Below are 26,672 nucleotides of genomic sequence, written 5' to 3'. Positions count from 1 at the left end.
GTAAGGAACTCTAAAGCCATTTTTAACATGATAGTAGTCAACTAAAGAGCAAATGATTTTGCAATGAGAAGGGATTTTTCCTGAAGGAATTGACTCTCAATTCTACTAAAACTTTCATTGAAGCATCTAGGAAAAACCCAAAACATTACCACCACTTATAAAACTTGACTACACTGTCAGCAGTATTGATTCTACTCCCCTATTTTTTTCATCATTCTGCTGAAATATGACAGGATTTAGAAAAAGGCTCTTAAAAGATTGAAGAACTGAAATATATGCCCTTCTGGGAAACAAAAAGTAATCTCAATTGATTTGCTAGAGAAGTTAAAAAGAACATAAGTTACAGCTTACATACACATGAAATAAAAGCTAAATAACCTTTTAATCTGAAAAAAGGGAGGTCAGTATTTCCCGGATGCTTTCTAACATCTGTCAAACTGTATTTCATATGACTTGATACTAAATAATTGAAGTAAATTTTTTGCACTGGGGTGTACAAAGGCAGGGCTCTGATAGACCTGATAATGAGAACCAAGAGTTGAACAGATAAAGCTAGAGTGCTCCAGCAGGAAGAAGATACAGGACTAGTCAATGGTGAGCATTCTTAAAAATTCAGTTCAGGCTGCTCCTCTTTTTTTTCTCCCCACCATAAAATGCTGCCTGAAGAACCTGGAATTAATAATGTAACTATTAAAAGAATCATGGGAACAAGATGGAAATAACTAAAAGCTGTAATACCAGTGTATTTGGTAGTATCACACATGCTTGCCCTGTTCTCTCTCTCTGTTCTCTCACTGCTAGTGTTTATTTTTGTATTTAACACAAATAAAAGTAAGCAGCAATGAACAGCCAGTGGAACGTAACACATTCCACAGACTGTGCAGATGATTTAAGGTCCAGAAGTCCTCTTAACCTATTTTTTTTAATTATTATTTGAAATGTAGGAGTTGATCATGTCTATTGTTTTACTTTGTACTGGCAACTTAAATTTACCAGTATAGGAAAAAAATAAACACAAACTAAATACTATTAAAAGGGGTTGAGTTTTGCACTTTGCCAGGCAAAGACATTCTTTATGCAGAGACGGTTATTTTAATACAAATACCTTAGAGTAATTCTGTTTAGAACTATTTTCCATCTTGCATATTTCTTGGTCCAGATTCCAGCCAAATCTCTCTGACAGGGCATCATCCCCATTTTCCCTTATTCTATTTGCTCCATCATCCATGGCTGAACCTCTTGTTTCCACAACCAGTCTCTGCTCTATGGCAGGGTAGTAGGCTCGAGGCTTCTGGTAACAGTGTTCACTCGTAATGTAAGATTCCTCCATGGAAGGAAGAGCTGAGGGTTTCTCAACTGTCCCATTCCAATTTCTGTAACTTGCTGTCTCTTCTTTGCAACAGTCCTCCTCAATGTGAATGATGTGCTTTGTATGAATTTTTTCATCCACTGTAATGTGCTTCCACGGATGGCACCAAAGCTTTAGGTCAGGATGTTCTTTATTTCTGTTCAAACATAAAAAAGTAGAAAGCCCTAATTTAAACGTTGAAGTGACTGAGCAAACTATACTATTACGTAAAGAAACTAAGTAAGAATATTTGAACTACTACATACTTTAGTCATTATAATCCTTAAAAAATCCCAAATATTCTGAAATAATGTAACTTCACTGACCTCAACTGTGTATCTTCCTACAATGTTCTGTTATGTTCACTATTTTCATTTCTATAACATGGTTTATAAGCCAAGTGTTGACATTAAGAAAAAAGTTGAGATCATGTTTCAGATACATACAACCAATGTTGCCCTTGAAGGAGCATTTTGCTTCAATATTTGCAATTTATTAACAGCATAAACTCATTTTTGCTGGGGTATTAGTAAGGTAAGTCACACTAAGTACACTGAAGTTAAACTCAGATTTTAACAATTTTAAACACCAATAAAACAAAAAGACTCCCTCAAACCACTCAGTATCAAACTTCAGCCTGTAGTTCCCCAAAACAGACTTAAAAATTAAATCCATTGATCTTTTATAACCCTCTAATAACAACAACTGGGGACTTGGGGTGGTTGGTACTCTAGATCTTCTTTATTGTTTCCTTTAAAACATTAACTTTCCTTCAAACCCCAAGATGCTGAGCAAACTCCACTGCCTGGTACACCAACACGCCACGGTCCCCCCTACCTGCTTCGTAGAACAATTCTTATTTTAATTGTTTTCAAATTGACTAGTAAGTTATTTATTCCAGCAGCAGGGACAACTATAGGTATCAGATTCTTACATGGATATAAAAAACAAACAAAAAATTTAAAGTGAGCATTGTAACTGATACTGTCCTGCCATATGTCTGTCAGACATTAAAACAGCAGTAAAGAGGAGAGAAAAGCAGAATCACTCTGCTTATCTTGAAAAGGCAGGCAGCTTATCTGCTGGGTGCTGCAAGAACGCAGCAGAAAATCCTGACCCTAATGCACCTGCATTCATCTGCACAAAAAGGGTGAGGTTTGCCCCAAAACCCCACTCCGTGCTTCCCTGCAAATGAAGGCAGACTCCGTTAAGCTGATCCAGTTTTTCACCAAACCACTCAGCAAAACATGACCATTTTAATTCCAAAGTAACTGCTTTCTAATCTGTTCTAGAGCAGCTAAGGTGTCCTCAGTGCCTCTCAGAGGATGCAGCAGTCAGTCCCACTGCACACAGGCCCCTCTGTCCCCCATGACCATACAGTGCCCTTGGTGAGCCATCCTGACCACACGCCTGGAGAAGTGAAAGCCACCTGCTCACTTACCAAAGCTTTCTACTCCAGCTCCACCGATATTCTACACCTTAAAGGTATTATTTTGCTCAGCAAAGAGCAAGGGATAACTTCACGGAAGACAGAACACTGAAAGATGATGCACCAGCTACATAAGGGTGAAAATTCAAACACTTGAGCACTTTTAACTATTGCCTTCTGATGGCTGGCTCTCCCTCCCACTGCACCAAAGCTGCCAATGTCACCTCTGAGCCTCTGCCATCCCATGGAAATACTGAGCAATGCTCTCCTAATAATTTGAGGCAGCTGTGAAATTATCTCCTCTCCCCTAAATGGTAGACCTACATCAACAATATGGTCATTCTAATTCAACAATTTTTAAAATCCTTTCTGATTTATGTAAAGAAAACAAGGGGTTATAGCTTTTAACAAGATGGTCCTAGCAGGACCACACCTCATCTTTAATTAAACCAGGCCATCACAACAACTACAGGATGGGAGAGAAAAGGAACAAAATCTGCTACAAGCACCACACTCTTTCCCAGTGCTCTGTGCCTTGGTGCTATGCAAATCTCAATTTACTCAACAACTGGAAAGTCACAATCTAAGAAGTCTTGCTATTTGAGAAAAGTCTTCTTCAAAAAGGAAAAGCATTACTTATAGATCTGACTAAAAAATACCATAATGGAAATGCAAAAACTTACATTAAAATCGCTATTCTTTTGCTTTAAGCATCATTCCACTATTAAAGCGTTTCAAGTACTGCCAGTGGCCCTGCTGCATCACTACAGATTAAATTTAAGAGAAAGTTCTAAAGAACACTGGAAACACTAAAAGCTTTGCTTCCAAATAGCTGCTGCTGTGCAATTTATCAACTAATAAATTATAAACATAGAATTCAATCGATTTAAAACTGCTGGATTTGAGTTAGAAAAAGATTTTTTCAGTCATCAGAAACCAAGGGTGACTTTAAACAGCAGAAAATGCAGCAAACGATTTCTACAGTGATAAAAATGTTATTTTTTTCATATATCTCTGTAATAATCTTTGCATAGAAATGAATCACTACCGGTTGCTCTCCCAGTTCCACAGAGCAACACATTATGCTGAACAAAAAGATTTAATTTCTGCTGGAAAAGCTATGATTTAGAATTATTGCAGTGGAGAAGGCAAGTGTTGTAAGAATGCTGCCATAGGTTATATGCCTATCCTCTTCTTGTTACTTACATCCATTTAGGTGCTCTAAGAGAAGCTGCTGCTGTTAGTTTTCTCCCTCTCCTTCATATTTTCCCAACCCTTCTTCCCAACACATAGACAATTTACACTCCTCAAAGCACTTAAACAGTTTTTAAACAGCCAAGTCCTTTTCCAAGATCACATTAGCAATTCAAATTATGTTGTTAGATATCCACAAAGCAGCACAAAAGTAAATCTGAATTTCTAGTTATTTTTCTACTATTTGAAATCTAATTCACGATGAGAACATGCCGACTGATACTTAAATACTGCTTACTGTAATATGCTCATCTTCAGCTGCAGTCCATGCAGTACTTCTATCACTCTCTGTACATCGCCAAGAAGTTGGTGAGTGGCTACTATCTTCTTGGCATTCTGGTGGGAATAATTTTCTTCCAAAAATGCTAAGCCATGCATGTGACCATTACTTAACCACTCCTTCTCATACCAGTACTTTAAGCTGGACCTCTGACCTAAAGCAACAGTAATGAGCGTGTTAAAATGCAGCATTAACTACAGTATGTTAATATTACTGGTAGTAATTCTGATTGTTTCAAAGTCTTGCAACAACTTATTTGATCTTATCAACAGTACCAATAGAGATCCTATAATAGCAAACAAAACCCTGAAGACATGAAGAACTTGTGAAGTGGGAAGTGAGATGATAACCGCCATCAAAATCCTCTGCCCAATTGTAAAAGCATTCAGACCCCAAATTCCATCAAAGGATATCCACAACAGGTAATGGCAGTTGATGCACAGAGAAAAGTGTATTTTTAGTAGGGTATCACACTGCTTAAGTTATAACTAAAGCTACAGTTCAAACAAGGCTCTCTGCTGAGAGAAAAAATGCAGCAAAAGGCAGTGAACTTCCCTTCTCCAGCAGTCGTTTTTTAAGCATCATACACATACTAGTACAGACATTCAAAAGTAAATTTTAAAGGAATCAACGATGAGGTTCTGATGGAAAACTTGTGTAAGTCAGGCTATTACCAATGCTAATTCTAGCTTAAAAGGTCAGAATATCAACAGCAGCTGAAATGAAATTACGTTAAATGCGGTAAAAGCATCAGCAAAAGTAACTTCAGAAGCCAAGCAAAATGGTATTAGCAGGAAAGAGTGGAACTTCAGATGCTTGCTGACTTGCAAAAACACGAACAAAAAAATCCAAGCCAAAAACCCAACAAAAGCCCCCCCACACCCTGTAAAATATATTATTACAACAGATGTTCTCAGAATAAAGCTCAGCACCCTGAGCAACACCACACCATTCACTGGGCTATACACAGCCCAGGCAGTGAACCTACAAAATCAGAGATAATGTTGGAGCACAGACTCAGAATGATATTCACAAAAAAAGTCTTCAATATAAGCAGGTCAATATTAACTACATGTTTCAACAGTTAAGAAGAAGTTTAAAAAAACCCAACCCACAACAGTTCCTAGGAGCAGAGCAAGCACAAGGGATGGCACTACATATGTGTTACGGAGCATTGCTACCCATGTGATTCACTTTGGGACAATGAAGCAGAACACCTCTTGGGAAGCCGTGCTGAAAAGTGAGCAGAACTTCATCACAGGTGTTTATATCCTGTTGGATGGTAGCAACAGAATGGCAGCAAAATAGCTTCTCTATCATGCCCCGTATGAACATCCATAGACATAAACAACACTTTCAAAATTAAATTCAATTCTAATGCTCTGTCTCAGTAAAGGAGTAAAAGCCAATGAGCGTGCTTGTAAGCACACTCAGGCACTAGGCTGTACGAGACACTACTCAATGTTTTGAGACAAGACCTCCAAAAACTCTCAAACGGAAACCAACACAGGGAAGAAAGAATTTCCAGCTCAACTCTTCAGGCAGATAATGCTCTATCAAGCAAGAGATCTTCTAGCTGTGACCAAAACCCCTTGGAGACATTCCTGACATACCTATATTAACCCCTGCACTTCTCTGTGACAGAAAATTATATTCAGTTTACAAGAATAAAATCATGAGTTTTAGAACTCCATGGGCATCTGAACAACACTGAGATTACCCAGCTGAAGCCCAGCCACAGCAGGGTACCCAGGGCCAAGTGCTCTCGTTCTAGGTGTGTAAGCTTCAGAGAAGACACAAGACAATATCCAACAATGTATGCTTTTTATGGCTTGAACAAGTCCATCACATCATAAGAATCTTGATAATGTTTAAGCAAGAGTAAACGTGAACAAATCTCTTAAAAATCCCACTTGACTCAAAAAAAACCCCCACCTATCTAAAATGACAGTTGGTACAGTTTTTAAGCAAAATTACACTAAATTTGCTTATATTCCCAATAATATGAATTGTGCTGTTACAAGCCCCAGCACTAAATTGGGGAAAGCTCCTAAATAAGAGTTTGCTGAATGGCTATTCCCAGTTTTAAAAGCAAATTCTTTGCAGATTCATGAAGTCTGTTTAGCTCATTTCAAGCCAACAGCAGATTCCCTGAAATTGAGAAGCCATTTTTGAAGTCAAGAAGTTGGATATGTTTTCTAAGACAGGAGTAAAAATTAAGCCCAAATAAAAAAATACAAGTTTCAGGATCTTCGTAAAAGTGATTAGACTAATTAACCAAATGAAGTGTTAGTTGTAACCAGTTTTGACCAAAAACTATTCTGATGAAGTTTTTACTAAATACAAACAGTTCAACTGTGATGGCACAACTTCAGTTTGAGTGTGTTCTTTAGTTAAGTTTAAAACTCAAATTTAATTCAATCAAAGCAAAATATTTTGAAAACAGAATGTTTAAATCCTGGATGAAGATAGTGTAAAAACCCCCAAACTTCAACGTTAAAACTATTTTACTACTTAGACAAGCGAATGCAAGCATAGCACATCTTCCTTGCTGTAAGTACAGACAACATTAGTATACAAACTACACAAATCAATTAGTTAAGCTACAAATACGTTAGTAGTTTTAAACAGCCAAAAAAAAAAAGCAGAGATCACAATCCAAATATGTATATAAACCAAAAAGGTCTTGTGATTAGGCAGAGATCCCATTTTCTCATAATTTATGAACACAGACTCAAGCTCGAACCTCCTCTGTTTCCACATTCAGTGAGGCTTTATAATTCAGAGTAGGAAGTCAGAAAAGATCCACATACATGTAAATTTTACCTGCTGCATAAGATGAACCAAGACATTTAAAAATATATATTTAGGAGTAGAGAACATATTCCTTCATCAACTCTGACTACATTACCCAAGATAATTTATATTTGTGTTCATATACTTGGATTTCAAGTGCCTTCCCATAACAAGCACTAGCATATCATGGCTGTTGAGAACCACCATGCCTCTTGCTGACTTATTTTAAAGAATGCATAAGCCTGGTCGTGTTGGAGGAAAGCTGCAGTCACATCCCCCAAGATGCACCCACGAGAGTCTTTAAGTTTCCTGAGGGCTTCTAAATTAATTTTCCATACCCATTATTATTACTGGCAAATATGTGACAGACGGTCATCACAGTGAAAAGTGTCGTTTCCATTCCTGTCCAGCTGCAGTTCCACAATATGGACTCATGTACATTCATATAAATTAAATTTTCTGTATCTATGACTGAACTCAATTACCTATAATGACAGACAGAGCTAGGGAGAAAAAAAAGGTTTAATCTTTGCAATATACAAATATAAAACTAATAAAGTTACTCCATGTATAAGAAGGCTCTGTAACCTTAAGTTTCTGTACCTGGAGGATCTTGGCAAATATAGCAGGTATATTTCTCAGGTACATTATCTTCCAGTAAACCCATACAGACTCCATGCTGCCAGCACAGACACTCTTCACACTGTTTAAAGTCAAGAAGTGCACATCAACAGAAGTGAAGCCTACAGGAGCTTAATAAGATTATCTCAATAAAGAGACACATCATCTACATATTTTAAGACAAAAAGGTGTATTAATAATACCCACCCCCCTCTTTCAGCCACAAGAAAATACATTAAAGAATCAGACTACAATAAGCTTCGAAGCCTTCCCACACATTTTTCACATGGATTTCTAGAGAATGACACCAATTGCAAAGTAGAAGCAGAGATCCTGAAAAGTGCAAAAATGTTCCCTCTGGAGATGAAAATCTTTCACAACATGCATGCACACATAATCAGGACAGAAAACAGTATGCAATCAAGCTTTCTTTAGCAAAATGTATCAATTTTTTCTGAATGAAAAGGTTTCCTCCTCAAACTGTTAATCACATTCAATTATAAAATCCAAGGAGTGTTTATGTCACATAGGACTAGCCAATATTATGCTTTACTGATACAAGTATCTCTAACATTTTATCTATTTCAAAGATAGCTCTACTAATATAAAACTAAAGTGCAGATGCAGTTGTATTAGCTCTAAAAACTTCTGACATCCTTCCAAGTGCAAGCAATCATACTAGCAAAGACTGAATATAATTTGGCCCTACTTTTTTAGTGCAGTTATGTTATTTAAAATGCAATCACTGTACTTAAAGCCATAGAGTTTTAAAGCAGGAAAAACTATATCCACATGTTCTGTTTCAGGCACTTTCCCCACACATGCACTTTAACAAGCGGACAAACTGCAACTGTAGCCTAACCACCACCGAAACACAGGACAAACCCCACAGAAGAATATTAAGACAATTTTGATTTGAAACTGTGGCATCAGTTCAGAATTACTATTTTCACAACCAGTGAGACAACAGGTCATAACCTTTATTTCTCAGAGCACAAGCCTAAAGCTCTATGCAGCCATCAATATTGGCAAAGGTTTTCAAAATGAGCTAACCCAAACACAAACAGCAACTGCAAGCAATCTCAGATGCTGCTCTTCACTGACCTACAACGATGCCAACTTAATTAACATCTCATCTGTGTTGAACACCACTTATACCACTTTTATTAGTGCTATTATCTGCTGCCTTTCCTCAAGCTAAGAGAGACAGAATGGGACCACCAATGTTTGAAACCATGGTCGTATTAAATGAGTGGTCTAGGTGTGGAGGAAACAGAAGCACTGGGAACACAGAATATAAAATGTTAGAGAAAGAGGTTTCTGAAAGATGGGACTAACAATGTTTTGCCTTACAAAGTGGGTGAACAGCCCTAAAGCAATAAGGAGACATTTTCAAAAAAGGCTAAGAGACCATCCTCCTTTCGCAAAGATGATTAGTAGGAGCCAGAAAAAGGTGTCCTATAGCAAAGGCGGCCGATTAAGAAAAATAGACTGTGTGCTAAAAATAGGAAGAGACCTCCTGCATCCTATAAAGCCATATGGCACAGAGCTATTAGCTCGGTCATTTTCCAGACAAATTTGCCTGGAACTCTAATGAAGCATCCCAACTTTCTTTTTTTTTTTTTTTTTTACTCAATTGATATTCAAATATCCACCCCATCAGGGCACAGGTCCTTCCTTTTACCTGCATGTTCTACTTCCCAGCTTGCCTGGCCGGGCTACCAGCCTTTGCTCTGGACACGCTACACAGAAACTACCCACTGCCCTGGCAGTAGCAGGGAGATTCAAAGCAAGCTAAATTAGAGATTTTGAAGAGGAAAAACATGCATAGTTGTGCAATAATATTTAAATCGAAGTTCAAGTGCGAAGAAAGTAACCGAACCCAATGGACATGTATTTAAAGCCGCTTTTCATCTACCAGAACAAAAATATCCCAAGTCCATTCACGTTCACCACCTCCAAGGCCACCAAATCCAGCCCCAGAATTCTCAACATCACACACAAATTCACCAATGTTTAGGTATTAAAAAAAACCACCAAAAACAAACCACAAAAGGAAGGGACAATGACATTTCGTCTGGACATTTTTGGGCCCAAGTGTTACCCTAAGAAGGGAGTGCTGTGCCTTCAGAAGCAGAACATGGCAATGCAACTCAAAGCTACTGCTTCCCACAGGCTCCATAAATGAAATCTAGTAACCTCCTTGTAAATTTAGAGAGACTGGAATGAAACAGCATTGACCAACGATATACTATTTTTCATGCTTTTTTCCAGTTTTAACTTCTACTAACTGAGGCAGGTACTTACTTTAAATGCAAACCCCTATTTCTGTATCCTGGTGTAATGAATGGCACTCTTTATGCACAAATTGCTTGAGACAATTTAAGGCAAGTTCAAGTCAGAGTTTTTTGCAAAACTTCTAAGCTAAAGTCCAGGGACTTCCTACCACAGAAGGTCATGGAGCATATCATCTTGAGTGCCATTACAAGCCATATAATGGACAACCAGGGGACCAGGCCTAGTCAGCATGGGTTTATGAAAGGCAGGTCCTGCCTGACAAACCTGATCTCCTTCTATGACAAGATGACCCAATTATTGGATGATGGAAAGGATATGGATATTGTCTACCTAGACTTTTGAAAAGCATTTGACACTGTTCCCCATAGAATTCTCATGGAAAAACTGGCTGCTCATGGCCTCGATGAGCATACGATCTGCTGGATCAAGCACTGGCTGGATGGACGGTCCCAAAGAGTGGTGGTCAATGGAGTTAAAACCAGCTGGCAACCAGTCACAAGTGGTGTTCCGCAGGGCTCAGTGTTGGATCCATTTCTGTTATTGATGATCTTGATAAGGACATAAGAGTGTGTCATCAGTAAGTTTGCAGATGACACCAAGTTAAGCGGGAGTGTTGATCTGCATGAGAGACTTGGATAGATTTGATAGATGGGCCAAGGTTAATTGTATGAGCTTCAACAAGGCCAAGTGCCAGGTCCTGCACTTAGGTCACACCAACCCCATGCATCGCTCCAGGCTTGGGGAAGCGTGGCTGGAGCTGCCTGGCAGAAAAGGACCTGGGGGTTCTAATTGACAAGAGGCTGAATATGAGCCAGCAGTGTGCCCAGGTGGCCAAGAAAGCCAACGGCATCCTGGCTTGTATTAGAATTAGTGTGACCAGCAGAAGTAGGGAGGTGATTGTGCCCCTGTACTCAGCACTGGTGAGGGCACACCTCAAGTACTGTGTCCAGTTTTGGGCACCTCAATACAAGAGAGAGATCGAGGTGCTGGAGCGAGTGCAGAGGAGGGCAACGAAGCTGGTGAGGGGCCTGGAGAATACATTTTATGAAGAGCTATTGAAGGAGCTGGGACTGTTTAGTTTGAGGAAGAGGAGGCTGAGGGGAGACCTCATCACTCCCTACAACTACTTGAAAGGACACTGTAGAGAGGTTGGTGCTGGTCTCTTCTCACAGGTAATTAGTGATACAACAAGAGGGAATGGCTTCAAGCTGCAACAGGATAGGTTTAGACTGGACATTAGGATAAAATTCTTCACAGAAAGAGTGGTCAGACACTGGAATAGGCTGTCCAGGGAGGTGGTTGAGTCACCATCCCTGGATGTGTTTAAGAGTCCTTTAGATGTGGTGTTGGGGGATATGGTGTAGGGGAGAAGTTTGTAGAGTAGGGTAGATGGTTGGACTCGATGATTACAAGAGTCTTTTCCAACCTGAATGATTCTATAATTCTATGAAAGTTTTGGGGGTTTTATTATTAGCTCCACGACCTAAAAGGAACAATGGAGCTATGTAAGAGCTTCATTAAACCTTAATGGCCTCTGATCTTTCAGGAAAAAGAAAGGTGCTGCTTGTGTTTAAAATTAACATATTTTCCTCATTATTTCTAGATTCGGCACATTCCTGGAAATGAGTGCAGCTCAAAAAGAAAATTACTTACCATTCTCCCATTCATAAGAGGGCACCATACAGTTATCCTGGGAGGAATGAATCTCCAGTCATGTGCACGGAGAAACTGCGCTGGCTCCTGATTTTGATCCCAAGTCAACGCAGACTGGCACACAGGCACAAGCAAGTACCCCAAGTGCCAGCATATTTCAGTCAGATCTCATCAGAGTAATAGGCAGGGGCAGAAAAAACATCCCAGTGGAGACAAGTGCAAAGAATGGTAATATTCTTCTAAAAGCCCATACACTGTGCAAAAATACATATCTTCAGAAGAGAGGACAAGTCTAAATGTAAGTTCTCTAGAGCAGACACTTCCAAATTTGAGTTTCCAAGTGTCTGATTAAAGTTTGAGTAGGACACAAGGAAGAAATATTTCTTCTTATAAAATCATGACAACTACACAGGTTTCTCACTCTATAAAGTCAATCTCAGCACCACAACTCTAAAAAGCTGAAAATAGGTTCCCCACATTGTAATTCTACAGTTGTATAACACAGCATCTTTGCTTTGTGTTAACACTCTGTATGTAAAGACCTAACTCGGGCATTTCTACATCAACAACAGAAGACCAGACCATTCAAAACATTTTCCCAAAAAACCACGGGATGACAGAAAGGTGTGGGGAGCAGAGCATTTGGTACCTTAAGTAAACCATCTTCCTAACCTACCCCACCCAAAATCCTGTTACCAGCTCCTTGCTCCCCAATTCCTATTGCATCAATCTCCGTAACAAATGCAGGTACTCACCATACTGTCAATCTGCACCTCTTTTCCAGAGAGAATAACCTGCTCTCCTAGACAATACTTATTATAATATGGCTGAAGTCTTTAAAATTTTTCAATACACACAAAAAAACTCTAAACTAGTTCAACCTAGAAAACTGATCTCAGAAGCAGCCCACAAAAACTGACATGAAAGCCATCCATAGACCACGTCCTGAGCCAGCTGACAGCTCTCTGCACTCTGAGCCTACTTTTGTCAGAAATATATCTGTGTTTTTCACTGAGCCATCTCCTCAGAAGGCAGCCAGCCCCCTTTATTCCCAACTGCCAGACTCCTTTTCCTCTTAAACGCTCAGATGCTAAATAGCATCTAATTTTGTCCACTGCCCATCACCATGCCCTTTCCTACTAATGCATATAGTATCTTTCATCCTGAGTTGTCAGGATCCAGCACTGATACAAAGGCACGCGTCAAAATTAACTCAGCACTATGAGAGTATCCTATCTTCCAGAGCAAATCTCCATAAAGCAGGATGGAATGCCAAAGAGAACTACACAGTGAAGTTAGCTCTTCAAACTTGACCATTGAGGACAAAAATCAAACCTAGCTGTGTTAGCTAACCCTAGTAACGATTTTTAAAGTTCGCTTTTTTTTTTGTGCTTAACATCAACAACCTGTTTCAACAGTTCTGCTGCAGAAGCCAAGAATTCTTCACACTACAAATTAAACAGTGCATACCCCCTCTTCTCCTTAACAACTTTCTGCCTCCATTCAAGCAATAAAGTCCACCAAAAAACAAGCAGCAGTTGTGAGGTAGTATAGATCAGCTTCTGTCCTTCCTCTTAGTTCCAAACAGCAAAAAAGAACTACAGTTCACAGTAACATGCCAGAAACCATACCAGTAAGTGGTCCCATAAAGTGGGATTCAAACCTCCCAAAAATTAGCAACAGAATTCCTGGGAAAGTGAATTCAAAAGCTGCAGATGGGGGTGAGCTTTGTGTGCCAGAAAAATATTTCTGAAGTCAGTGTCACGCAATATCCTTTCACAAATAAAACAACCTCCTCAAAAGTATGCAATAATTACCTTAAAATTTGCAATGGCACAGCTGCCAAGCTCTTCTACTTCACTTGGAACTGAGGTCCCACAACAAGCAAGAAGTTATCTAGATAGGAAGGATGGGCCTCCTAAAGAACAAAACAAAACCCCCCTAATTTCTTCCAAAGGGCAACTATAAAAAGCTCATGATCTCAGTTCAAGAGCATCATACACTTAAGCCCCTGCATATGCTTCTTTTAAGACTTAGGGGGAATTACCAAAGGCAGCTCACGTAAGAAGCAGTGGCAAAATGAACTAGAGCAAAAAATGCCGAAGAAATTTTTTATAAATTTGACCTAACTATTTGAAATGACCATGAACTGGGTGGAATGGCTCAGAGCAGCTATGTGGGGAATGGTTTCCTGGTAATTTACAAACATCTCAAAAAGCGGAAGTTCCAAAGAGGATTTTATCATCAGTTTTAAGCAGGAGAGATAACAGACACTGATCTAGCTGGGAAGTTTTCTGTAAAGTTGGTTTAACAAGAGTACCTATAAGAAGAATGGACAAATGGCCTTATGCAATTAGGAACTTTGAACTTAAAAACTAGATGAATGCAGCTCTCCTTCAAAACAAAAGACTCAAGTAATGATTTTTTTGTTCATCCTATCTAGCAGATTGTATGTTTAAGTCAAGCTTCTTGCCAGGGCAGAGAAGTGGAAGAGTACCACAATCTCATGGCAACATTCTGAACATGCTCAGAACTAGGGGGAAGCAAAAAAGCCAGATAAAAAGCTACTGATTTTAAATATGTATTCTCCAAAACCAGGAAGTGCTCTAATTTTTAGAAAAATGCAAATCTGCAAGTGACAAGCAAACCCTTAATGGCTTCTATAAAATTGTCCCTCTTCTCCCACTTTCCTTCGATTAAAAAAACCCAAACTGTATCAAAAAGCAGTTTTCTACCTATCATAGCAGCTGCTCGGCCTGACAGGTTACCTGAAAAAAAATTTATCATTTCAGAGGACAACAGTTCACTTCATGTACAGAGTGTACCTGTGCATATTTCTACAATAGCTTTTCCACTGACACCTTCCACTGCATTCACCCTCTACTTCATACCTGAATCATGAAGTCATTTTCTTCTTTTACTTCACAAACACACCGAACAATCTCAAAATCACTGTCTTCAATTTCTTCGTCAGGGTTTGTGGTTACATCAACATCCTGACTGCAGTCATCATCGCTCCAAAGCAAACTGTCCATAGATGACTCGCTCAGGGTGTCATCCTCTGTACAAGAAATAGTTAGATAAAATCCCAAGTGATTACAAAAAGGTCAGTTTATTGAGGGTTACTACATAATGAAGTTTTATATTCTCATTAATGGCTCCTTCAAAATATTCCAGCAACATACAGTGCCTCAAACCAAAGGCATAAAGTCTCTTTAGACAAGTAAGTACAATAAACAAAGCCAGATTTATAAATTCAAAACAGGATACATACTAGTTTTTGCAATCTGTATAATTGTGACTTGGTACTTTAAGTGTAGAGCTCCCAAAAAGAGATAAGAGGGTTTTGTCTTACAAACCATTCCATTGCACAAAGTAATGTCTCCATTACAGAAATATTCAGAGTCTAACACAGAATTTAATCCTGCTTCAGAAAAGATTATTTTCATTTAGTCTCCTGTCGAGGACACATTTATCAGTTCAGGGGCAGTGCACTGCTCCAGGTATTCTTTAAGAATGCTCCCACGCTACTTAAAGCGTTAATACATCTCTATGAATCAAAACTGCCAAGAAAAATTTTTGTTGAACAACATGCTAAATTGAGATGCTTACGTCAATAATATTAATGCAATGTCTACAGCTTCCTTGGGGATAGAATGGGAGGGTCAGAGGGAGAAGACAAGGATTTTAATTATTTGGGAAATACTCTAATGAGCTGGAGGAGAGTGGAAGGTAGAAATTTAGTCACTCTTAAATAGACTGCGGTCTCTCACCTATACTGGGAAGAGCTACTGTGGTCACTCAGGCCCTAAAACAAGACTGTAGAAACAGAAGAACCAGTCTGTGGTATAAACTGGATCTTTTGGAGAAACACCTGTTCTCAAAGGTAAGGGGCTGAGAACCCGATGCATTAATTAATTTTCATATTTGAAAGTTCTTCTCCACCTCTGAGATAGGACATACTTTCCTGAATTGCTCTGGAAGCGAAAGGTTAAGCTCACTGTGCTCTCATTCTACACAAAAGTTTTATTATTACTACATATATCTTATTTATCTGTGCATTGCTTTTATTGTTAGTACAAGTTCTGCAGATACAAAAAGCAGCAAAGCAATTGCGTAAAGGATGAAATAAATCCGTTTCCAGTACTTTTCACCTCTTTCAACCTCTATGAACTGCTCAAAAGAAGTCTGAGCCAAGTTACTAAACTGCCAGCATGTTCTATGGTCAATATACTGCAAAACTACAACTGATCAGACTTGCAGAACATGTTTTAAGACATTATCACCACCTGCGCTTCAGTTGTTTTTAATGTTCACTCTTTACCGTATATAGTGAAATTAACTGAAGTTAATTTTTACCTTTTACCTAATACCAAACAATAATACAGTTGTGTAAAAAAAAACCAAAAAAATCAAATGGTCACCAACGGTGTATCTATACAATAAGGAATTTGAGGTTCCTGTATGTAATCAAGCTGTCATACATTTCCCATTACCTTAAAATTTGTGATCTTTAATAATAACCAAAAGATCAAAATATTTGTCTTCCTTTTTTTATTGTACCAGCTTGTGACAGTAAATAAGGATGGGCCAAGATACTAAAAATTATAAAAGCTGGAACACAGCAGCCACATTATTAGCTCTGCTTATGAAGTACTAACAAAATGCTAATAAATAGCTACTCAAGAGCTTCTCATCATTATGAAGCTCAGAAAGTCATTATAACCATGTATCATACTGTATTTACGTAACTACATATAACCAAAATCAGTGGTCTCAAAAACCCCAAACATACTGTATAAAATTTGCACATTTTAAACTCTGAATGAATTATTACTTTGTAGAAACCTTTGGAAACATGAACAATTTAATTACTGAATTCTGAGCATTGTTATTACAGAGTTAATAAAGTGCTGCAAAAAGGTGCAAAATGAGTTTGCGCTCCGAAATATGGGGAACAGTAAAGCTTCTGTGAAGGTAAAGTCAAAGCAAAAAGCAGCAACAACAAGCTCTGGCAAGTGAAATGGTTCAACTTCTTCAGGCAGGGGAAAAGAAAAAACACAGCCATGCATAAGAACAGCCAGACTTACATCACGAGTACTAGCATTTGCGTGTATTAGTGCAGCTCACACATTTACTGGTAATGAAAGACAGAATCAGCAAGCCATAGAGGAGAGTCATCTTACCATTTGTTTTTGATTTTCCTCTGTGCTGTCCAGAATCAGAGCAGTGCAGCAATGTGCTTAGGTGGGCAGATGATTTAGTTGAAGACAGACATTTTGTGGCAACTGGTTTTTCAGGGGAAAGCTCCTGTGAAATATCTGTGTTTTCTTCACTGCCAGAGTATTCTGTAAAATTGTAAGAAATGTTATTATTAGAAATCTGTGATTAAGAGAAGTTGAAAGAAGAAAAAACCAGCACCGCATGTGCCCATAGCAGGCTTGCATAATTCACTGAGACAGCTTCCATTTCAATGTGCTGGGACTCTAGGACTCCACTATGCTGCTGCTGGAAGATTTGCAATCTAGAGTCAGTAAAGTTATTGCCTGAACTAGAAAAATCTTATGCAGCTTAGTCATCCTTCACTGTTGACATAAGTTAGAAAGTCTGAGAAGCCTGGTTACTTAAACCTAACTATTCTTCAGGGCAAATATGTCTACAAATGGTTTTGCATTGCAGCACAAGCACTGCTAGCCAGAGACCTCTCCCTCACATCCCACTATCCTTTGCATGGCTACACACATTCCCTCATCTCTAAAAGTGGAAAGAATGTATCTCTAAGAGAAGAGTGTATGTATGGAAGAAGATGCATGGGTGGAAAAAAAAGCCCCAATTAGGAACGCGTGGAGAAAACACCTAGAACAGTTCCTCTGTGAAGTACCCATTTGTCCCTTCCTGGACTGTATATAAATCGAGGCGCTCTGCAGTTATAAGCAGTACCCTCCAACCAGCTATCTGGAGAAAAATCTCAAAGTTCCTGGACTGAGAACCACGAGGGTAACAACAAAAAAGGCAAGCAACATTTTAAAACCCAAGAGTAGACAGACAAGCAGTTTGTGGGTACTATTTTGGCAACTATTGCATAAATTGACAAATTATACTTTGCATATTATCGTTACATTTGAGGGCACCATATAGTCAGAAAATCACTGAAATTACTTGTTTCAATACAATTCTGAGTCAGTCTGCCTGTGGTTCTTTCTTGCCCTCTACTCTCTCATAACAGCTTGTCCTATTTCCTCATGGCAGCAAACAAAAATGTATTTTCTTCTCCCGTCTCAGAGACTCCTCCATAAGGAGCTCTAGTTTAACAAATCATGCATGCCAGATTGAAATGTGCTGCATTAATGACCCTAGACATCCACCAATGGCAGAGAAAATTGCCATGCTTGACCTGTAAACATTTCACTAGAGAAATCTTTCAGAATCAACTGTGATTTTTAGAAGTAAAGAATCCAATCACCCATAACACCTGGGCCTACACAGGAAGTTCAAAGTGGGAAGTGGCCTGAGGAAAGCATTCCCAACCTCTGGAGATGAAATCAACAAGATGACATGTTCCTACTACAACCCCATTCAAGTATGTAGAACAGCATGTTATGAGACATGAGAAAGGGACATATCATGAGCATAGACTTTAAATCAGGTTTTTACTTTATCTCCTCAGAAGAAGATTTACCCGTTAGGAAAAAAGTTTAGGATGTGACAGGTTCACTAGAGTTCATAGCACAGGATTTCAGAGGCTATGACAAAGTGAAGATGTAAGAAATATGGTTAACAGCAGAAAAAGCATCAACATTTCCAAGCTCCCTCATTCATACAAGAACCCTAAAACTAACTCATATAACTGAGAACATCCAGTACACAGAGTACTTGGTAACAAATCAAGGGGATCTGCACCCTCTTTAACTGGGTAAAACTTGCATACAAGTTCATTTGCTAATGAAAAGCCAGACTTAAAGACTGACATATCCATTTTGTAGTTAGATTTGTTCTGTGCCATTGCAAGCACTACTGTAAGCTGTCATCCAGCATTAACGATGCACCTCAACCACGAAATTATCTTGCCAATCAATTTAATATTAACCACAATAAAATCAGAACTAAAAGATTAATGAAGAAAGCAGTTGTATCTGCAACACCCACTGTTAAGAGCATGGAAGTGGGTAACAGGCAAAACAAAATAATAAAGGAGAAAAAAGAGCTTTACCAGACTGAGTTCTCTTTTTCTTTTTTTTCTTTTTCTTTGACTTGGACCTTTCATAGTCTTTGGATTTTCTTTCTTTGTACTTCTCATGTTCTTTAACAGCTGAAATTAGACAACATTCCACCTTAATTTTTAAGATATACACACTTATTCTACTTATTAATTTTCTTAAAGACCTCCATAGTTTCTTTGCACAGTAAGAGCCAGTTCACTGAAAAAAAAAAAAAAAAAAAAAAAGAAAAACCAAGAAAACTTATCTGTAAGAATTCCCAGCTGTCATAATTGGAATAGCCTGTTTTAAGTCCTAATTTGATTGTGCCATAACAAAATTACAATAGCAGGTGGGAGAAATCAACTGTACACCAATGCCCATTTACTACTTACCTGCTTCAGAGATTATTAAAAAAGAAAACACTAGGGGGATTTGTTATATCCATTTTCTAAATTACGATGCTGCACATTTCAGTAGCGCTGTGACAAAAGTCTGACAAAAACAAAATCACAACCCCCCAAACTCTATTACTTCAGTCAAATACTTGTTTTCATTGAAAATGGAGTAACAACTCATTCAGTTGGCTTTAACTGCTATTCTCTCACCATCTGTTCTCCATCCTATCTTTAAGGGAATAAAAACTCCACCATAATTTTTGAATGATTGGGTGATATCAAGTCCATCCTCAAAGCTTGCTTCCAGAGCACTTGCCATGAAGTATAACCCCGCTGCAAGGTAATGTGCACAAACCCTTGCCTTCCATATCCTAGCATTTGTTTACAACTGCTGTCTTTCAGATTTAGGTCTCTGCAGCAGGATTTATGTATAGAGTTCCTTAAGTAAATTATTCTTACTCAACCAAGACTATAGGTGCAATCATAAAGTCTATTATGGAAGGATGCCTTGCATCTCAAAAGGGCTTTGCTCTCAGAGCGCTTTGCTGGTTTAGCCACTCACCATCCCATTTAGACACCTATTTCAATTTCTCATTATTGCTATCAGATTAAGCACCTAAGGATACTCTACACTGTAAGAAATCTCCTACACAAAACATTCAAGGACCCGAGCTGGTCTGTAACCACTCATGAAGCAAACCAGCAATACCAGTGTATTCTGTTATCCTTCATACACGCAATAGTAAACTCCCCAGTTCACAATCTAAGGCTACATATTTATGGTACAAACAACTCACTCTGAGAAACTGGAAATTTCAGTCACGTTTTACCAGCTGTGATGAGCATGCAGGAGACATGATCATTAGCTCCTCCTCATGAGAGTCTTCAGCTCTGTCTCCCCATCCTTGAACATCTCCTGCTATTTTACCACTTACATTCCTCTTCTGGCATGTCATTAGTGATGGCTGCTAAAACCGTGCATTGCCAGCAGCCACATTAACTGCTGACACAGGCGGCAGCCTGCCATACCAGTTACATGTCCTTCGAAGGCAACATAAAAGACAAACTTCATCCCCCCTCCATTACCATTTGTTGAGGGGTTTAATAAAATTTAAAAAAAAAAAAAAAGGAAAAAGAGACTCATATTTAAGTCTCAGCACAGAGCTTCCAACTTCCTTCTTACTTTCCTTGTCCTCATCATCTAGTGCCCCAGTACCATTTCCTTCTCCCTGCGCATACACAAGGATGCAAGTGAGTTCTGCCATTTTATTCTTCCAGAAGGACAAAGAATAACTGAGGTCAACACAGGTAGGCAAATTTTACATCTTCTCATTTGGGAATTGAAATTTTATGGTCAGATCGTCTGATTTGTTTTAAAGATACTGAGAGCACAAAGTAGGCTACTTCAGTCACTGTCAACGTATCCATGATAAGCATGACAAAAAAATTTTCACTTTGTTCCACACTTTTTCCCTTGAGCTTGCCAGAATGTCTTTCAAAAATCTGAAAAAATCCAATTATTTGCAAATTTCTGTGTACAGTTTTCTTAAATGCACACTGCAGTTAATGCAGGTTTTTCTTTAAAAAAAAAACAACAAAAAACAAACCAAATACGTAAAGAATGAGTGCTATAAAAGAGACCTTCCAAAAGCCCCATACTGACAAATCGCTTTGTCTCACGTTGTTTCTTGTAAGCACTTTTAATTCTTGAAGTCTAATGAATTCTCACTGAAAAAAAGACAAGATAAGGAGGCTACCTAGGTTAGGAGCATCCTCATAGATTCACGTGTTTAAACAGCAAGGTAAACTTATATAACCCTACAAACCTGTCACAAAACAACTACATTTTTAAAAAGGATTTTTTGGCAAAAGCATAAAAACAACTAAGCCCTCTGAATTTCCTTGAATCGCAGACAGACTGAGAACCAACTACTCAGTCACATCCCCCACCACCACTGTGAAAGTTTTTATCTCTATATGCCATGCTCTCAAGTAAGAAATATCCCATGGACATTTCAGCCCAATGAAGGGACATGATTGGATCTCATTCAGACCTTCCGACAAGGAAAGGCAGCAAAGGACACCCAAGAATAAACAAAGGTGGTATGTTCTGACTGACTACTACGACCAACAGAACAATCCAGTGATAGGCAAGTAAGGTGATCTTCTCCAGACCATCTCCAGAACAAAGAACACCTCTTACAGACAGAACAGTCTAAGCACAGATTTTTTTTTTTTTTTGTGCTTTCCTCATCACTGTGACTCAAATTCTGACCATGTATCTGAAGGAGAGTGGTGATAAAGGAAATCTAGAAGTATGATGGAATTTATATATTATTTATATACATTAAAAAATATTTAAATATATGTATTATTTTATATATGTGTAAGTATGTATACATACGCATCCCCTGCCCCCTGTATGGCTGTTACCCACGTATACTATAGCAGATTCCAGTATAAACAGGGTTTATAGGTTTACACTATACCACTGAACAGTCAAAGTCGAAGTTGTTGACAGGTGTTTAGTAGCAAGGAGTACTGATTACTGGAAGCAGTCAAATCCTCTTAAAAATGAAAAACATACAAAAGAAAAAAGACTAGGTCATCCTGCCCTTGGTGGTCCACCCTACCCTCCTCCCCCCCCGCCTTTTTTTTTTCTTTATTAAGTTTAGGTATCTCAACAAGTTCAGGATTACTTAAAATATCTAATGCTTTGGACAACCACGAGTTTTAACAGAATTAAGACACGTGTATCAAACAAGCAAAAAATAAGCAAGAATCTTTTCATGCCCTTAAGTACCTCAGTACTTTTTACATCTCAAAAATATTACATATTGACTGGGAATAATAAACCCCAATGCATATACCAAGAAAACTTAAAAAATTCCCTGAATTGAATCTCCATTTGAAACTACTGCAAAGAAACAGTGGAAACACACTGCTTACGTTTTACACTGTACATTCATAAAAACTTAAGCTCTCTAAAAGAAGGTACACAGAATACTTTCTATCAATATTATCAGTTCCTTACAACGCTTAAAACTTTTCCAAGACTTCTTCAAACTTAACTTTTTCATGTTAAACTAAAAAGGCGTACCATTTTCAACTTTCTTTTCTTGAGGCTTCCGCAGTGATCTCGCTATGTGGTTCTTGGTTTGTTCTCTAACAGAATGTCGGTGACTATTTAATGCACTTACAGGAGTTGAAGTTCTTCTCTTTTCTATTTTTTCATTTCTATGTGGGGTACTCCTTAGGGCTATGTGGAGAGGACCATCTACAAAGAGAATAAAGATGAAGTCCAAGCTTTAAATACTTAAAAAAAAAAAAATCTAATTCTACTTCAACAGCAGCAGTTCTGGTAGTCCACGTGGGGCATTTCTGATCAGACACACTGCTCAACTCACAATCCTAACAACCGGATCATGGAAAAGCTTTTAAACAGAAGCCGATTTAAACGCTAAAACCTGTAATGCTTTTGTTGGCGTGTTTTGTTTTGTTTCTTTTTTTTTCAAAAAAAGGAAAGAGTAGATAGAAATGCCTTCCCCAAAGCTCTATTCTTCCAGAAATGTTGTGGCTTTGAAGAAAGATGCACAGAGAAACAGTTCCTTTTGGCAGAGATACCAGTCAGGTAATTTTTATTTCCTTTGAGAGAAAAGGGCCCTATTGATTTAATTAGAGGAACCACAGTCTTGTTCTCAAAAGCGTGCTTTGTAATGAGGCACACAGAAATGGCACAGAGAAGCTCTGCGCATTTAAGGAAGGGCAGTTTTTAAATACACACAACAGAAACACAAGTATTTCAACTCAGAGTGAGATGCGAGAATTCAGGATCACTACCTAAAATTCGTAAAACTCATGAGATGCAGACACGGCTTCATCCAAGATTCCATTTACTATTTAAGTCAAACAGTTCTCATCTTCTAACTGCACCTAGCAACTCCTACTGAAAGACTCCTGGACATGTAAAAAGAGAGGTGAAGCTGATAAAAGCTAAGGCTGCGTGGCATGTAGGACAGCCAGACTGAACAAGACAAGTACACTGCCATTTTGGAGAATGACATCATATATCTTGGTCAATGAGACCCAGCAGCCAAGGTGACAGCTTTCTGACTTTCATCAAGAATGTCCAATCCTATCATCGTAAGAGTGTCAGAAGTTCAGTGGACATGAAAGGCAATGTCCTTCTTGTCTGAAGACTCACACGCCAGCCAGATTTTCAGTTGGATGCCTGGATGTAACTAAATAATTGTGAGCAGTACCTGCAAATGACTGAAATGGAAACAGAAGGAAGAGAGTCCAAGAGAGATTAGGAGAAGAAATTATATCGATTACTCTGCCCTGACCAACATTTCAAGTTGAAGCTATAACAAGGCACATTAAGACATGTTATTATGGACCTTTCAGAATCAAGTAGATCTCTTCAGGTAAAAGAAAGTCCAAGATCCAGAAATCTGAAGGCCATGAGAGGACTTTTTCCCTGGTCCTCTCACTCTGAAGTTGCATTAGAACTTAAAGAAAAAAAACAATAGGAGCCATTCGTAACTATTTCTGTAAACAAATGGTTACCTTCTAGTCACCTGCCATAGTGCTTCACAGCCACCAGACAGAAATTACACCAAACCCCAAATTTCTACACAAGACTGTCTCAAAGGTACCTTTTGTCCAGTCAGGCAACTCACTGTTGCCAACTTGCCCCGGGTGCTTATTTACCTCAAGAGCTGTAAGACTGTAGAAAGTAGCATGTTTTGTCCACGAAGAATTATCAAAACCAGAAGATAGTCCTTGATAAAATACTGCAGTATGCAGAAGTATCAAAACCAGAAAACACTCCTTGAAAGACACTGCAGCATGTGTGTCTTCCACTGCTTTCCCTTTCAACAGGAAATTTTCATTTTCAACAGGACTTCCATTTTCAACATGACTAACTTCTCTTGCAGAAATAACTACAAAGAGAGAGGTTGTGGGGTTTTGGTTTTTTTTTTTTGTTTGTTTTAGTTTTTTGGGTTTGTTTTTTTAAAATGCAGGCCTATTTTTGTAGGAATTCTTGCTAACAGAATTTGCTTATCTGAGGACTTCCATGATCAGTGGGTTGAACAAGACATCATCAGTTCACAAAGACAAGATGTACACGGTAGCTGAAAAATAAGATTAAGGTACTTTATAACCTGTTTGGGAACACTAGAGTCCTAACAAACTTTCAGAAATGCAAAATGTTTGTAGCAGTATCTGGTGAGAAGTCATGTAAACAAGTCTTTCTTGAGCTTTCCCAATTGCCTACCTTTCTGCATTAAGCTTCAAAAATATTTACAGAACACCACCTCAGGGAACCCCAGAATTACAATACAAAAATCTATACAAACCAGACAACCTCTATTTAGGCCTCCTAACTTTCCCCTCTCCCAACAGCTCAGTTTCATGAATTAAGATTTGAAAAACCCCACGGCCACCTTGATCCTACCAGTCTTTCAAAGAGCACGAGGCATTTGGCGCTCCTGTGGGCTGAGATCTGTGTACACAGACTCTTGGTGGAACAAAACCATATTACGTGTCCATTATTTTTTTTTAGCTTTACAATACTGAAGTTTAAGGAGATTTTTGCCAAGAATATGTTGCATCTTTTATGATATGTTAATACATTTCTATAAGACTTTTCAGCCACCAGTAACACTGTCTTGGGGGAGTTCAAGGGTACTCTATCATACACTGGATGTATTTTTCTGCAAAAACTGACAAAAAATAGTTATCAACAAATAAAAGTTTTGAAACATTTTTTGTTCCTCTGATAGAAAAGTTTAGAGGATCTGTGAGATCTTTGAGCACTCTGAAATATATTTTAGGAGTTAAGACTAAATTGGAGAAGATGACGAGATTCAAGAACTGGAGAGTTATCCTAAACTTTTCCAAAAGTAAACGTTAAAACTTGTGCCATGAAGACCCAAATTCGTAAGCCTTCCGCATTTAGTATTCCGTTTCCTCTCAATACAGCATTTTCAAGTATAATTCAGACAGGCAAATTTATAAAGTTACTCCCAAAAGAACAAAGAACAATTACTTACCATAATCAACCACAACCAAGAACTTTTATTTAGGCAAATGCCTTTAAAACTTGCACATTCCCCAAGGTCAGACTTTCCTCATTAGCACCACCTACAGAGCGTGCCATGTACTTTCATCCTCCCGACTCCCTGGGCCAACCTTCACTCTCCAGGAGGCTTCCAACTCCTCTGCCTCCTCCCATTCACCAGAACACCTGATTTTCAGTTTCAAGAAAGGCCAACATGGAGCGCACAAGTACACCATATTTACATACCTTTACACCTCCAACTTTTGTTAGTGCTATAACTAGCTTCTCTTGCAAGTCACTTGTCCATGTAAGCCCTCCACTGAGAGCACCAGGCAACAAGACGACTGTACTGCCAAGTCTGTAGTGAACACCAGGACTATGCTCGTAGAGACCCCTACCAGGAAGCACACAGGAGACTCCTATGCACTTCCTAAAGCCGTCTGTGCAGGTCCCATGAAGACACCTGCACTTGTCTTACAGAGATATCCTGGGGTGAGACACAGGAGGCAACTTCCACGTGTTCCTGATTAGGAACAATTAAAACAAAAATCAAAATACTTATTAGCATGCTTTAACACGTCTATGATCCAGAATATCATTGATCATCATCAGAATTGTGATTCTCTACAAATAGACCACAAAAGCCCTCCTGACATCCAGGGCAGTGAACAGTTTCACTGTTCTTGAACAAGGATGTTGGAATTAAACACTAGCAGATTAATTTCTAGCTCAGATGATGGTAAATACCACTAAGAGGAACTGGAGAAATGTTCATTAAAAACTGGAGATGATGAGGCTTGCTGATTAACTGCCCACAGCCTTCTTCCATAGAGTGCTTCAGGCCCCTCTTCTCTAAACCTGGGAAAAGTACCCTCTTCCATAAAAACACCTGATCCAGAAGCAGTAAAGGATTTTAGAAACTAACAAATCCAGACCTGAGAAATGAAACCACCTCAAACATGCAGAAACCACAGCGACAGAGCCTTTCGAGAACTTATACCTAAGCATGTCAAGACTCAGTGACACACAAGGCAATAGCTTTCTGTCCAACGGAACACAAAGATGTCAGACCCTGGTTAAGAAGATAATTCAGCCTTCACAGAAAGCACAGACTGAATTCCCAAGTGTTGTGAATTAGACAATATTCGCCATCCACAGCTGTGAGATCATTTGCTGATATTGTCAAGAACTGAAAGACCACATATCATCTTGACTCACAGCTGAAGTATTTCAAACAGCCATCCTCCAAAAACTAATGCAGTGTTCTCAAGAAAAGCCACAAAGACAATCAGCAATTCTGCAGGATGCAGAGGGCATTAATGCAAATCTTCA

The 26,672-nt window shown here is 38.7% G+C and overlaps 1 protein-coding gene across 1 annotated transcript in view; it reads right to left on the bottom strand.

Annotated features, from left to right (window-relative positions):
- PHF20 (PHD finger protein 20) overlaps positions 1 to 26,672 on the bottom strand; it is a 77,708-nt gene that overhangs the window by 5,129 nt on the left and 45,907 nt on the right. The window contains exons 14-20 of the mRNA XM_074157072.1: positions 22,374 to 22,550; positions 18,890 to 18,988; positions 16,866 to 17,027; positions 14,571 to 14,740; positions 7,711 to 7,810; positions 4,270 to 4,465; positions 1,106 to 1,505 (exon numbers count right to left, since the gene is read on the bottom strand). Of these exons, the coding sequence (XP_074013173.1) occupies positions 1,106 to 1,505; positions 4,270 to 4,465; positions 7,711 to 7,810; positions 14,571 to 14,740; positions 16,866 to 17,027; positions 18,890 to 18,988; positions 22,374 to 22,550 (1,304 nt within the window). The remainder of the gene's footprint in view (positions 1 to 1,105; positions 1,506 to 4,269; positions 4,466 to 7,710; positions 7,811 to 14,570; positions 14,741 to 16,865; positions 17,028 to 18,889; positions 18,989 to 22,373; positions 22,551 to 26,672) is intronic.

The sequence above is a fragment of the Numenius arquata genome, chromosome 12, assembly GCF_964106895.1.
Source record: "Numenius arquata chromosome 12, bNumArq3.hap1.1, whole genome shotgun sequence".
Lineage (NCBI taxonomy): Eukaryota > Metazoa > Chordata > Aves > Charadriiformes > Scolopacidae > Numenius > Numenius arquata.
Note: the sequence above shows the minus strand (reverse complement) of the source record. Positions and strands in the feature narration are given on the sequence as shown.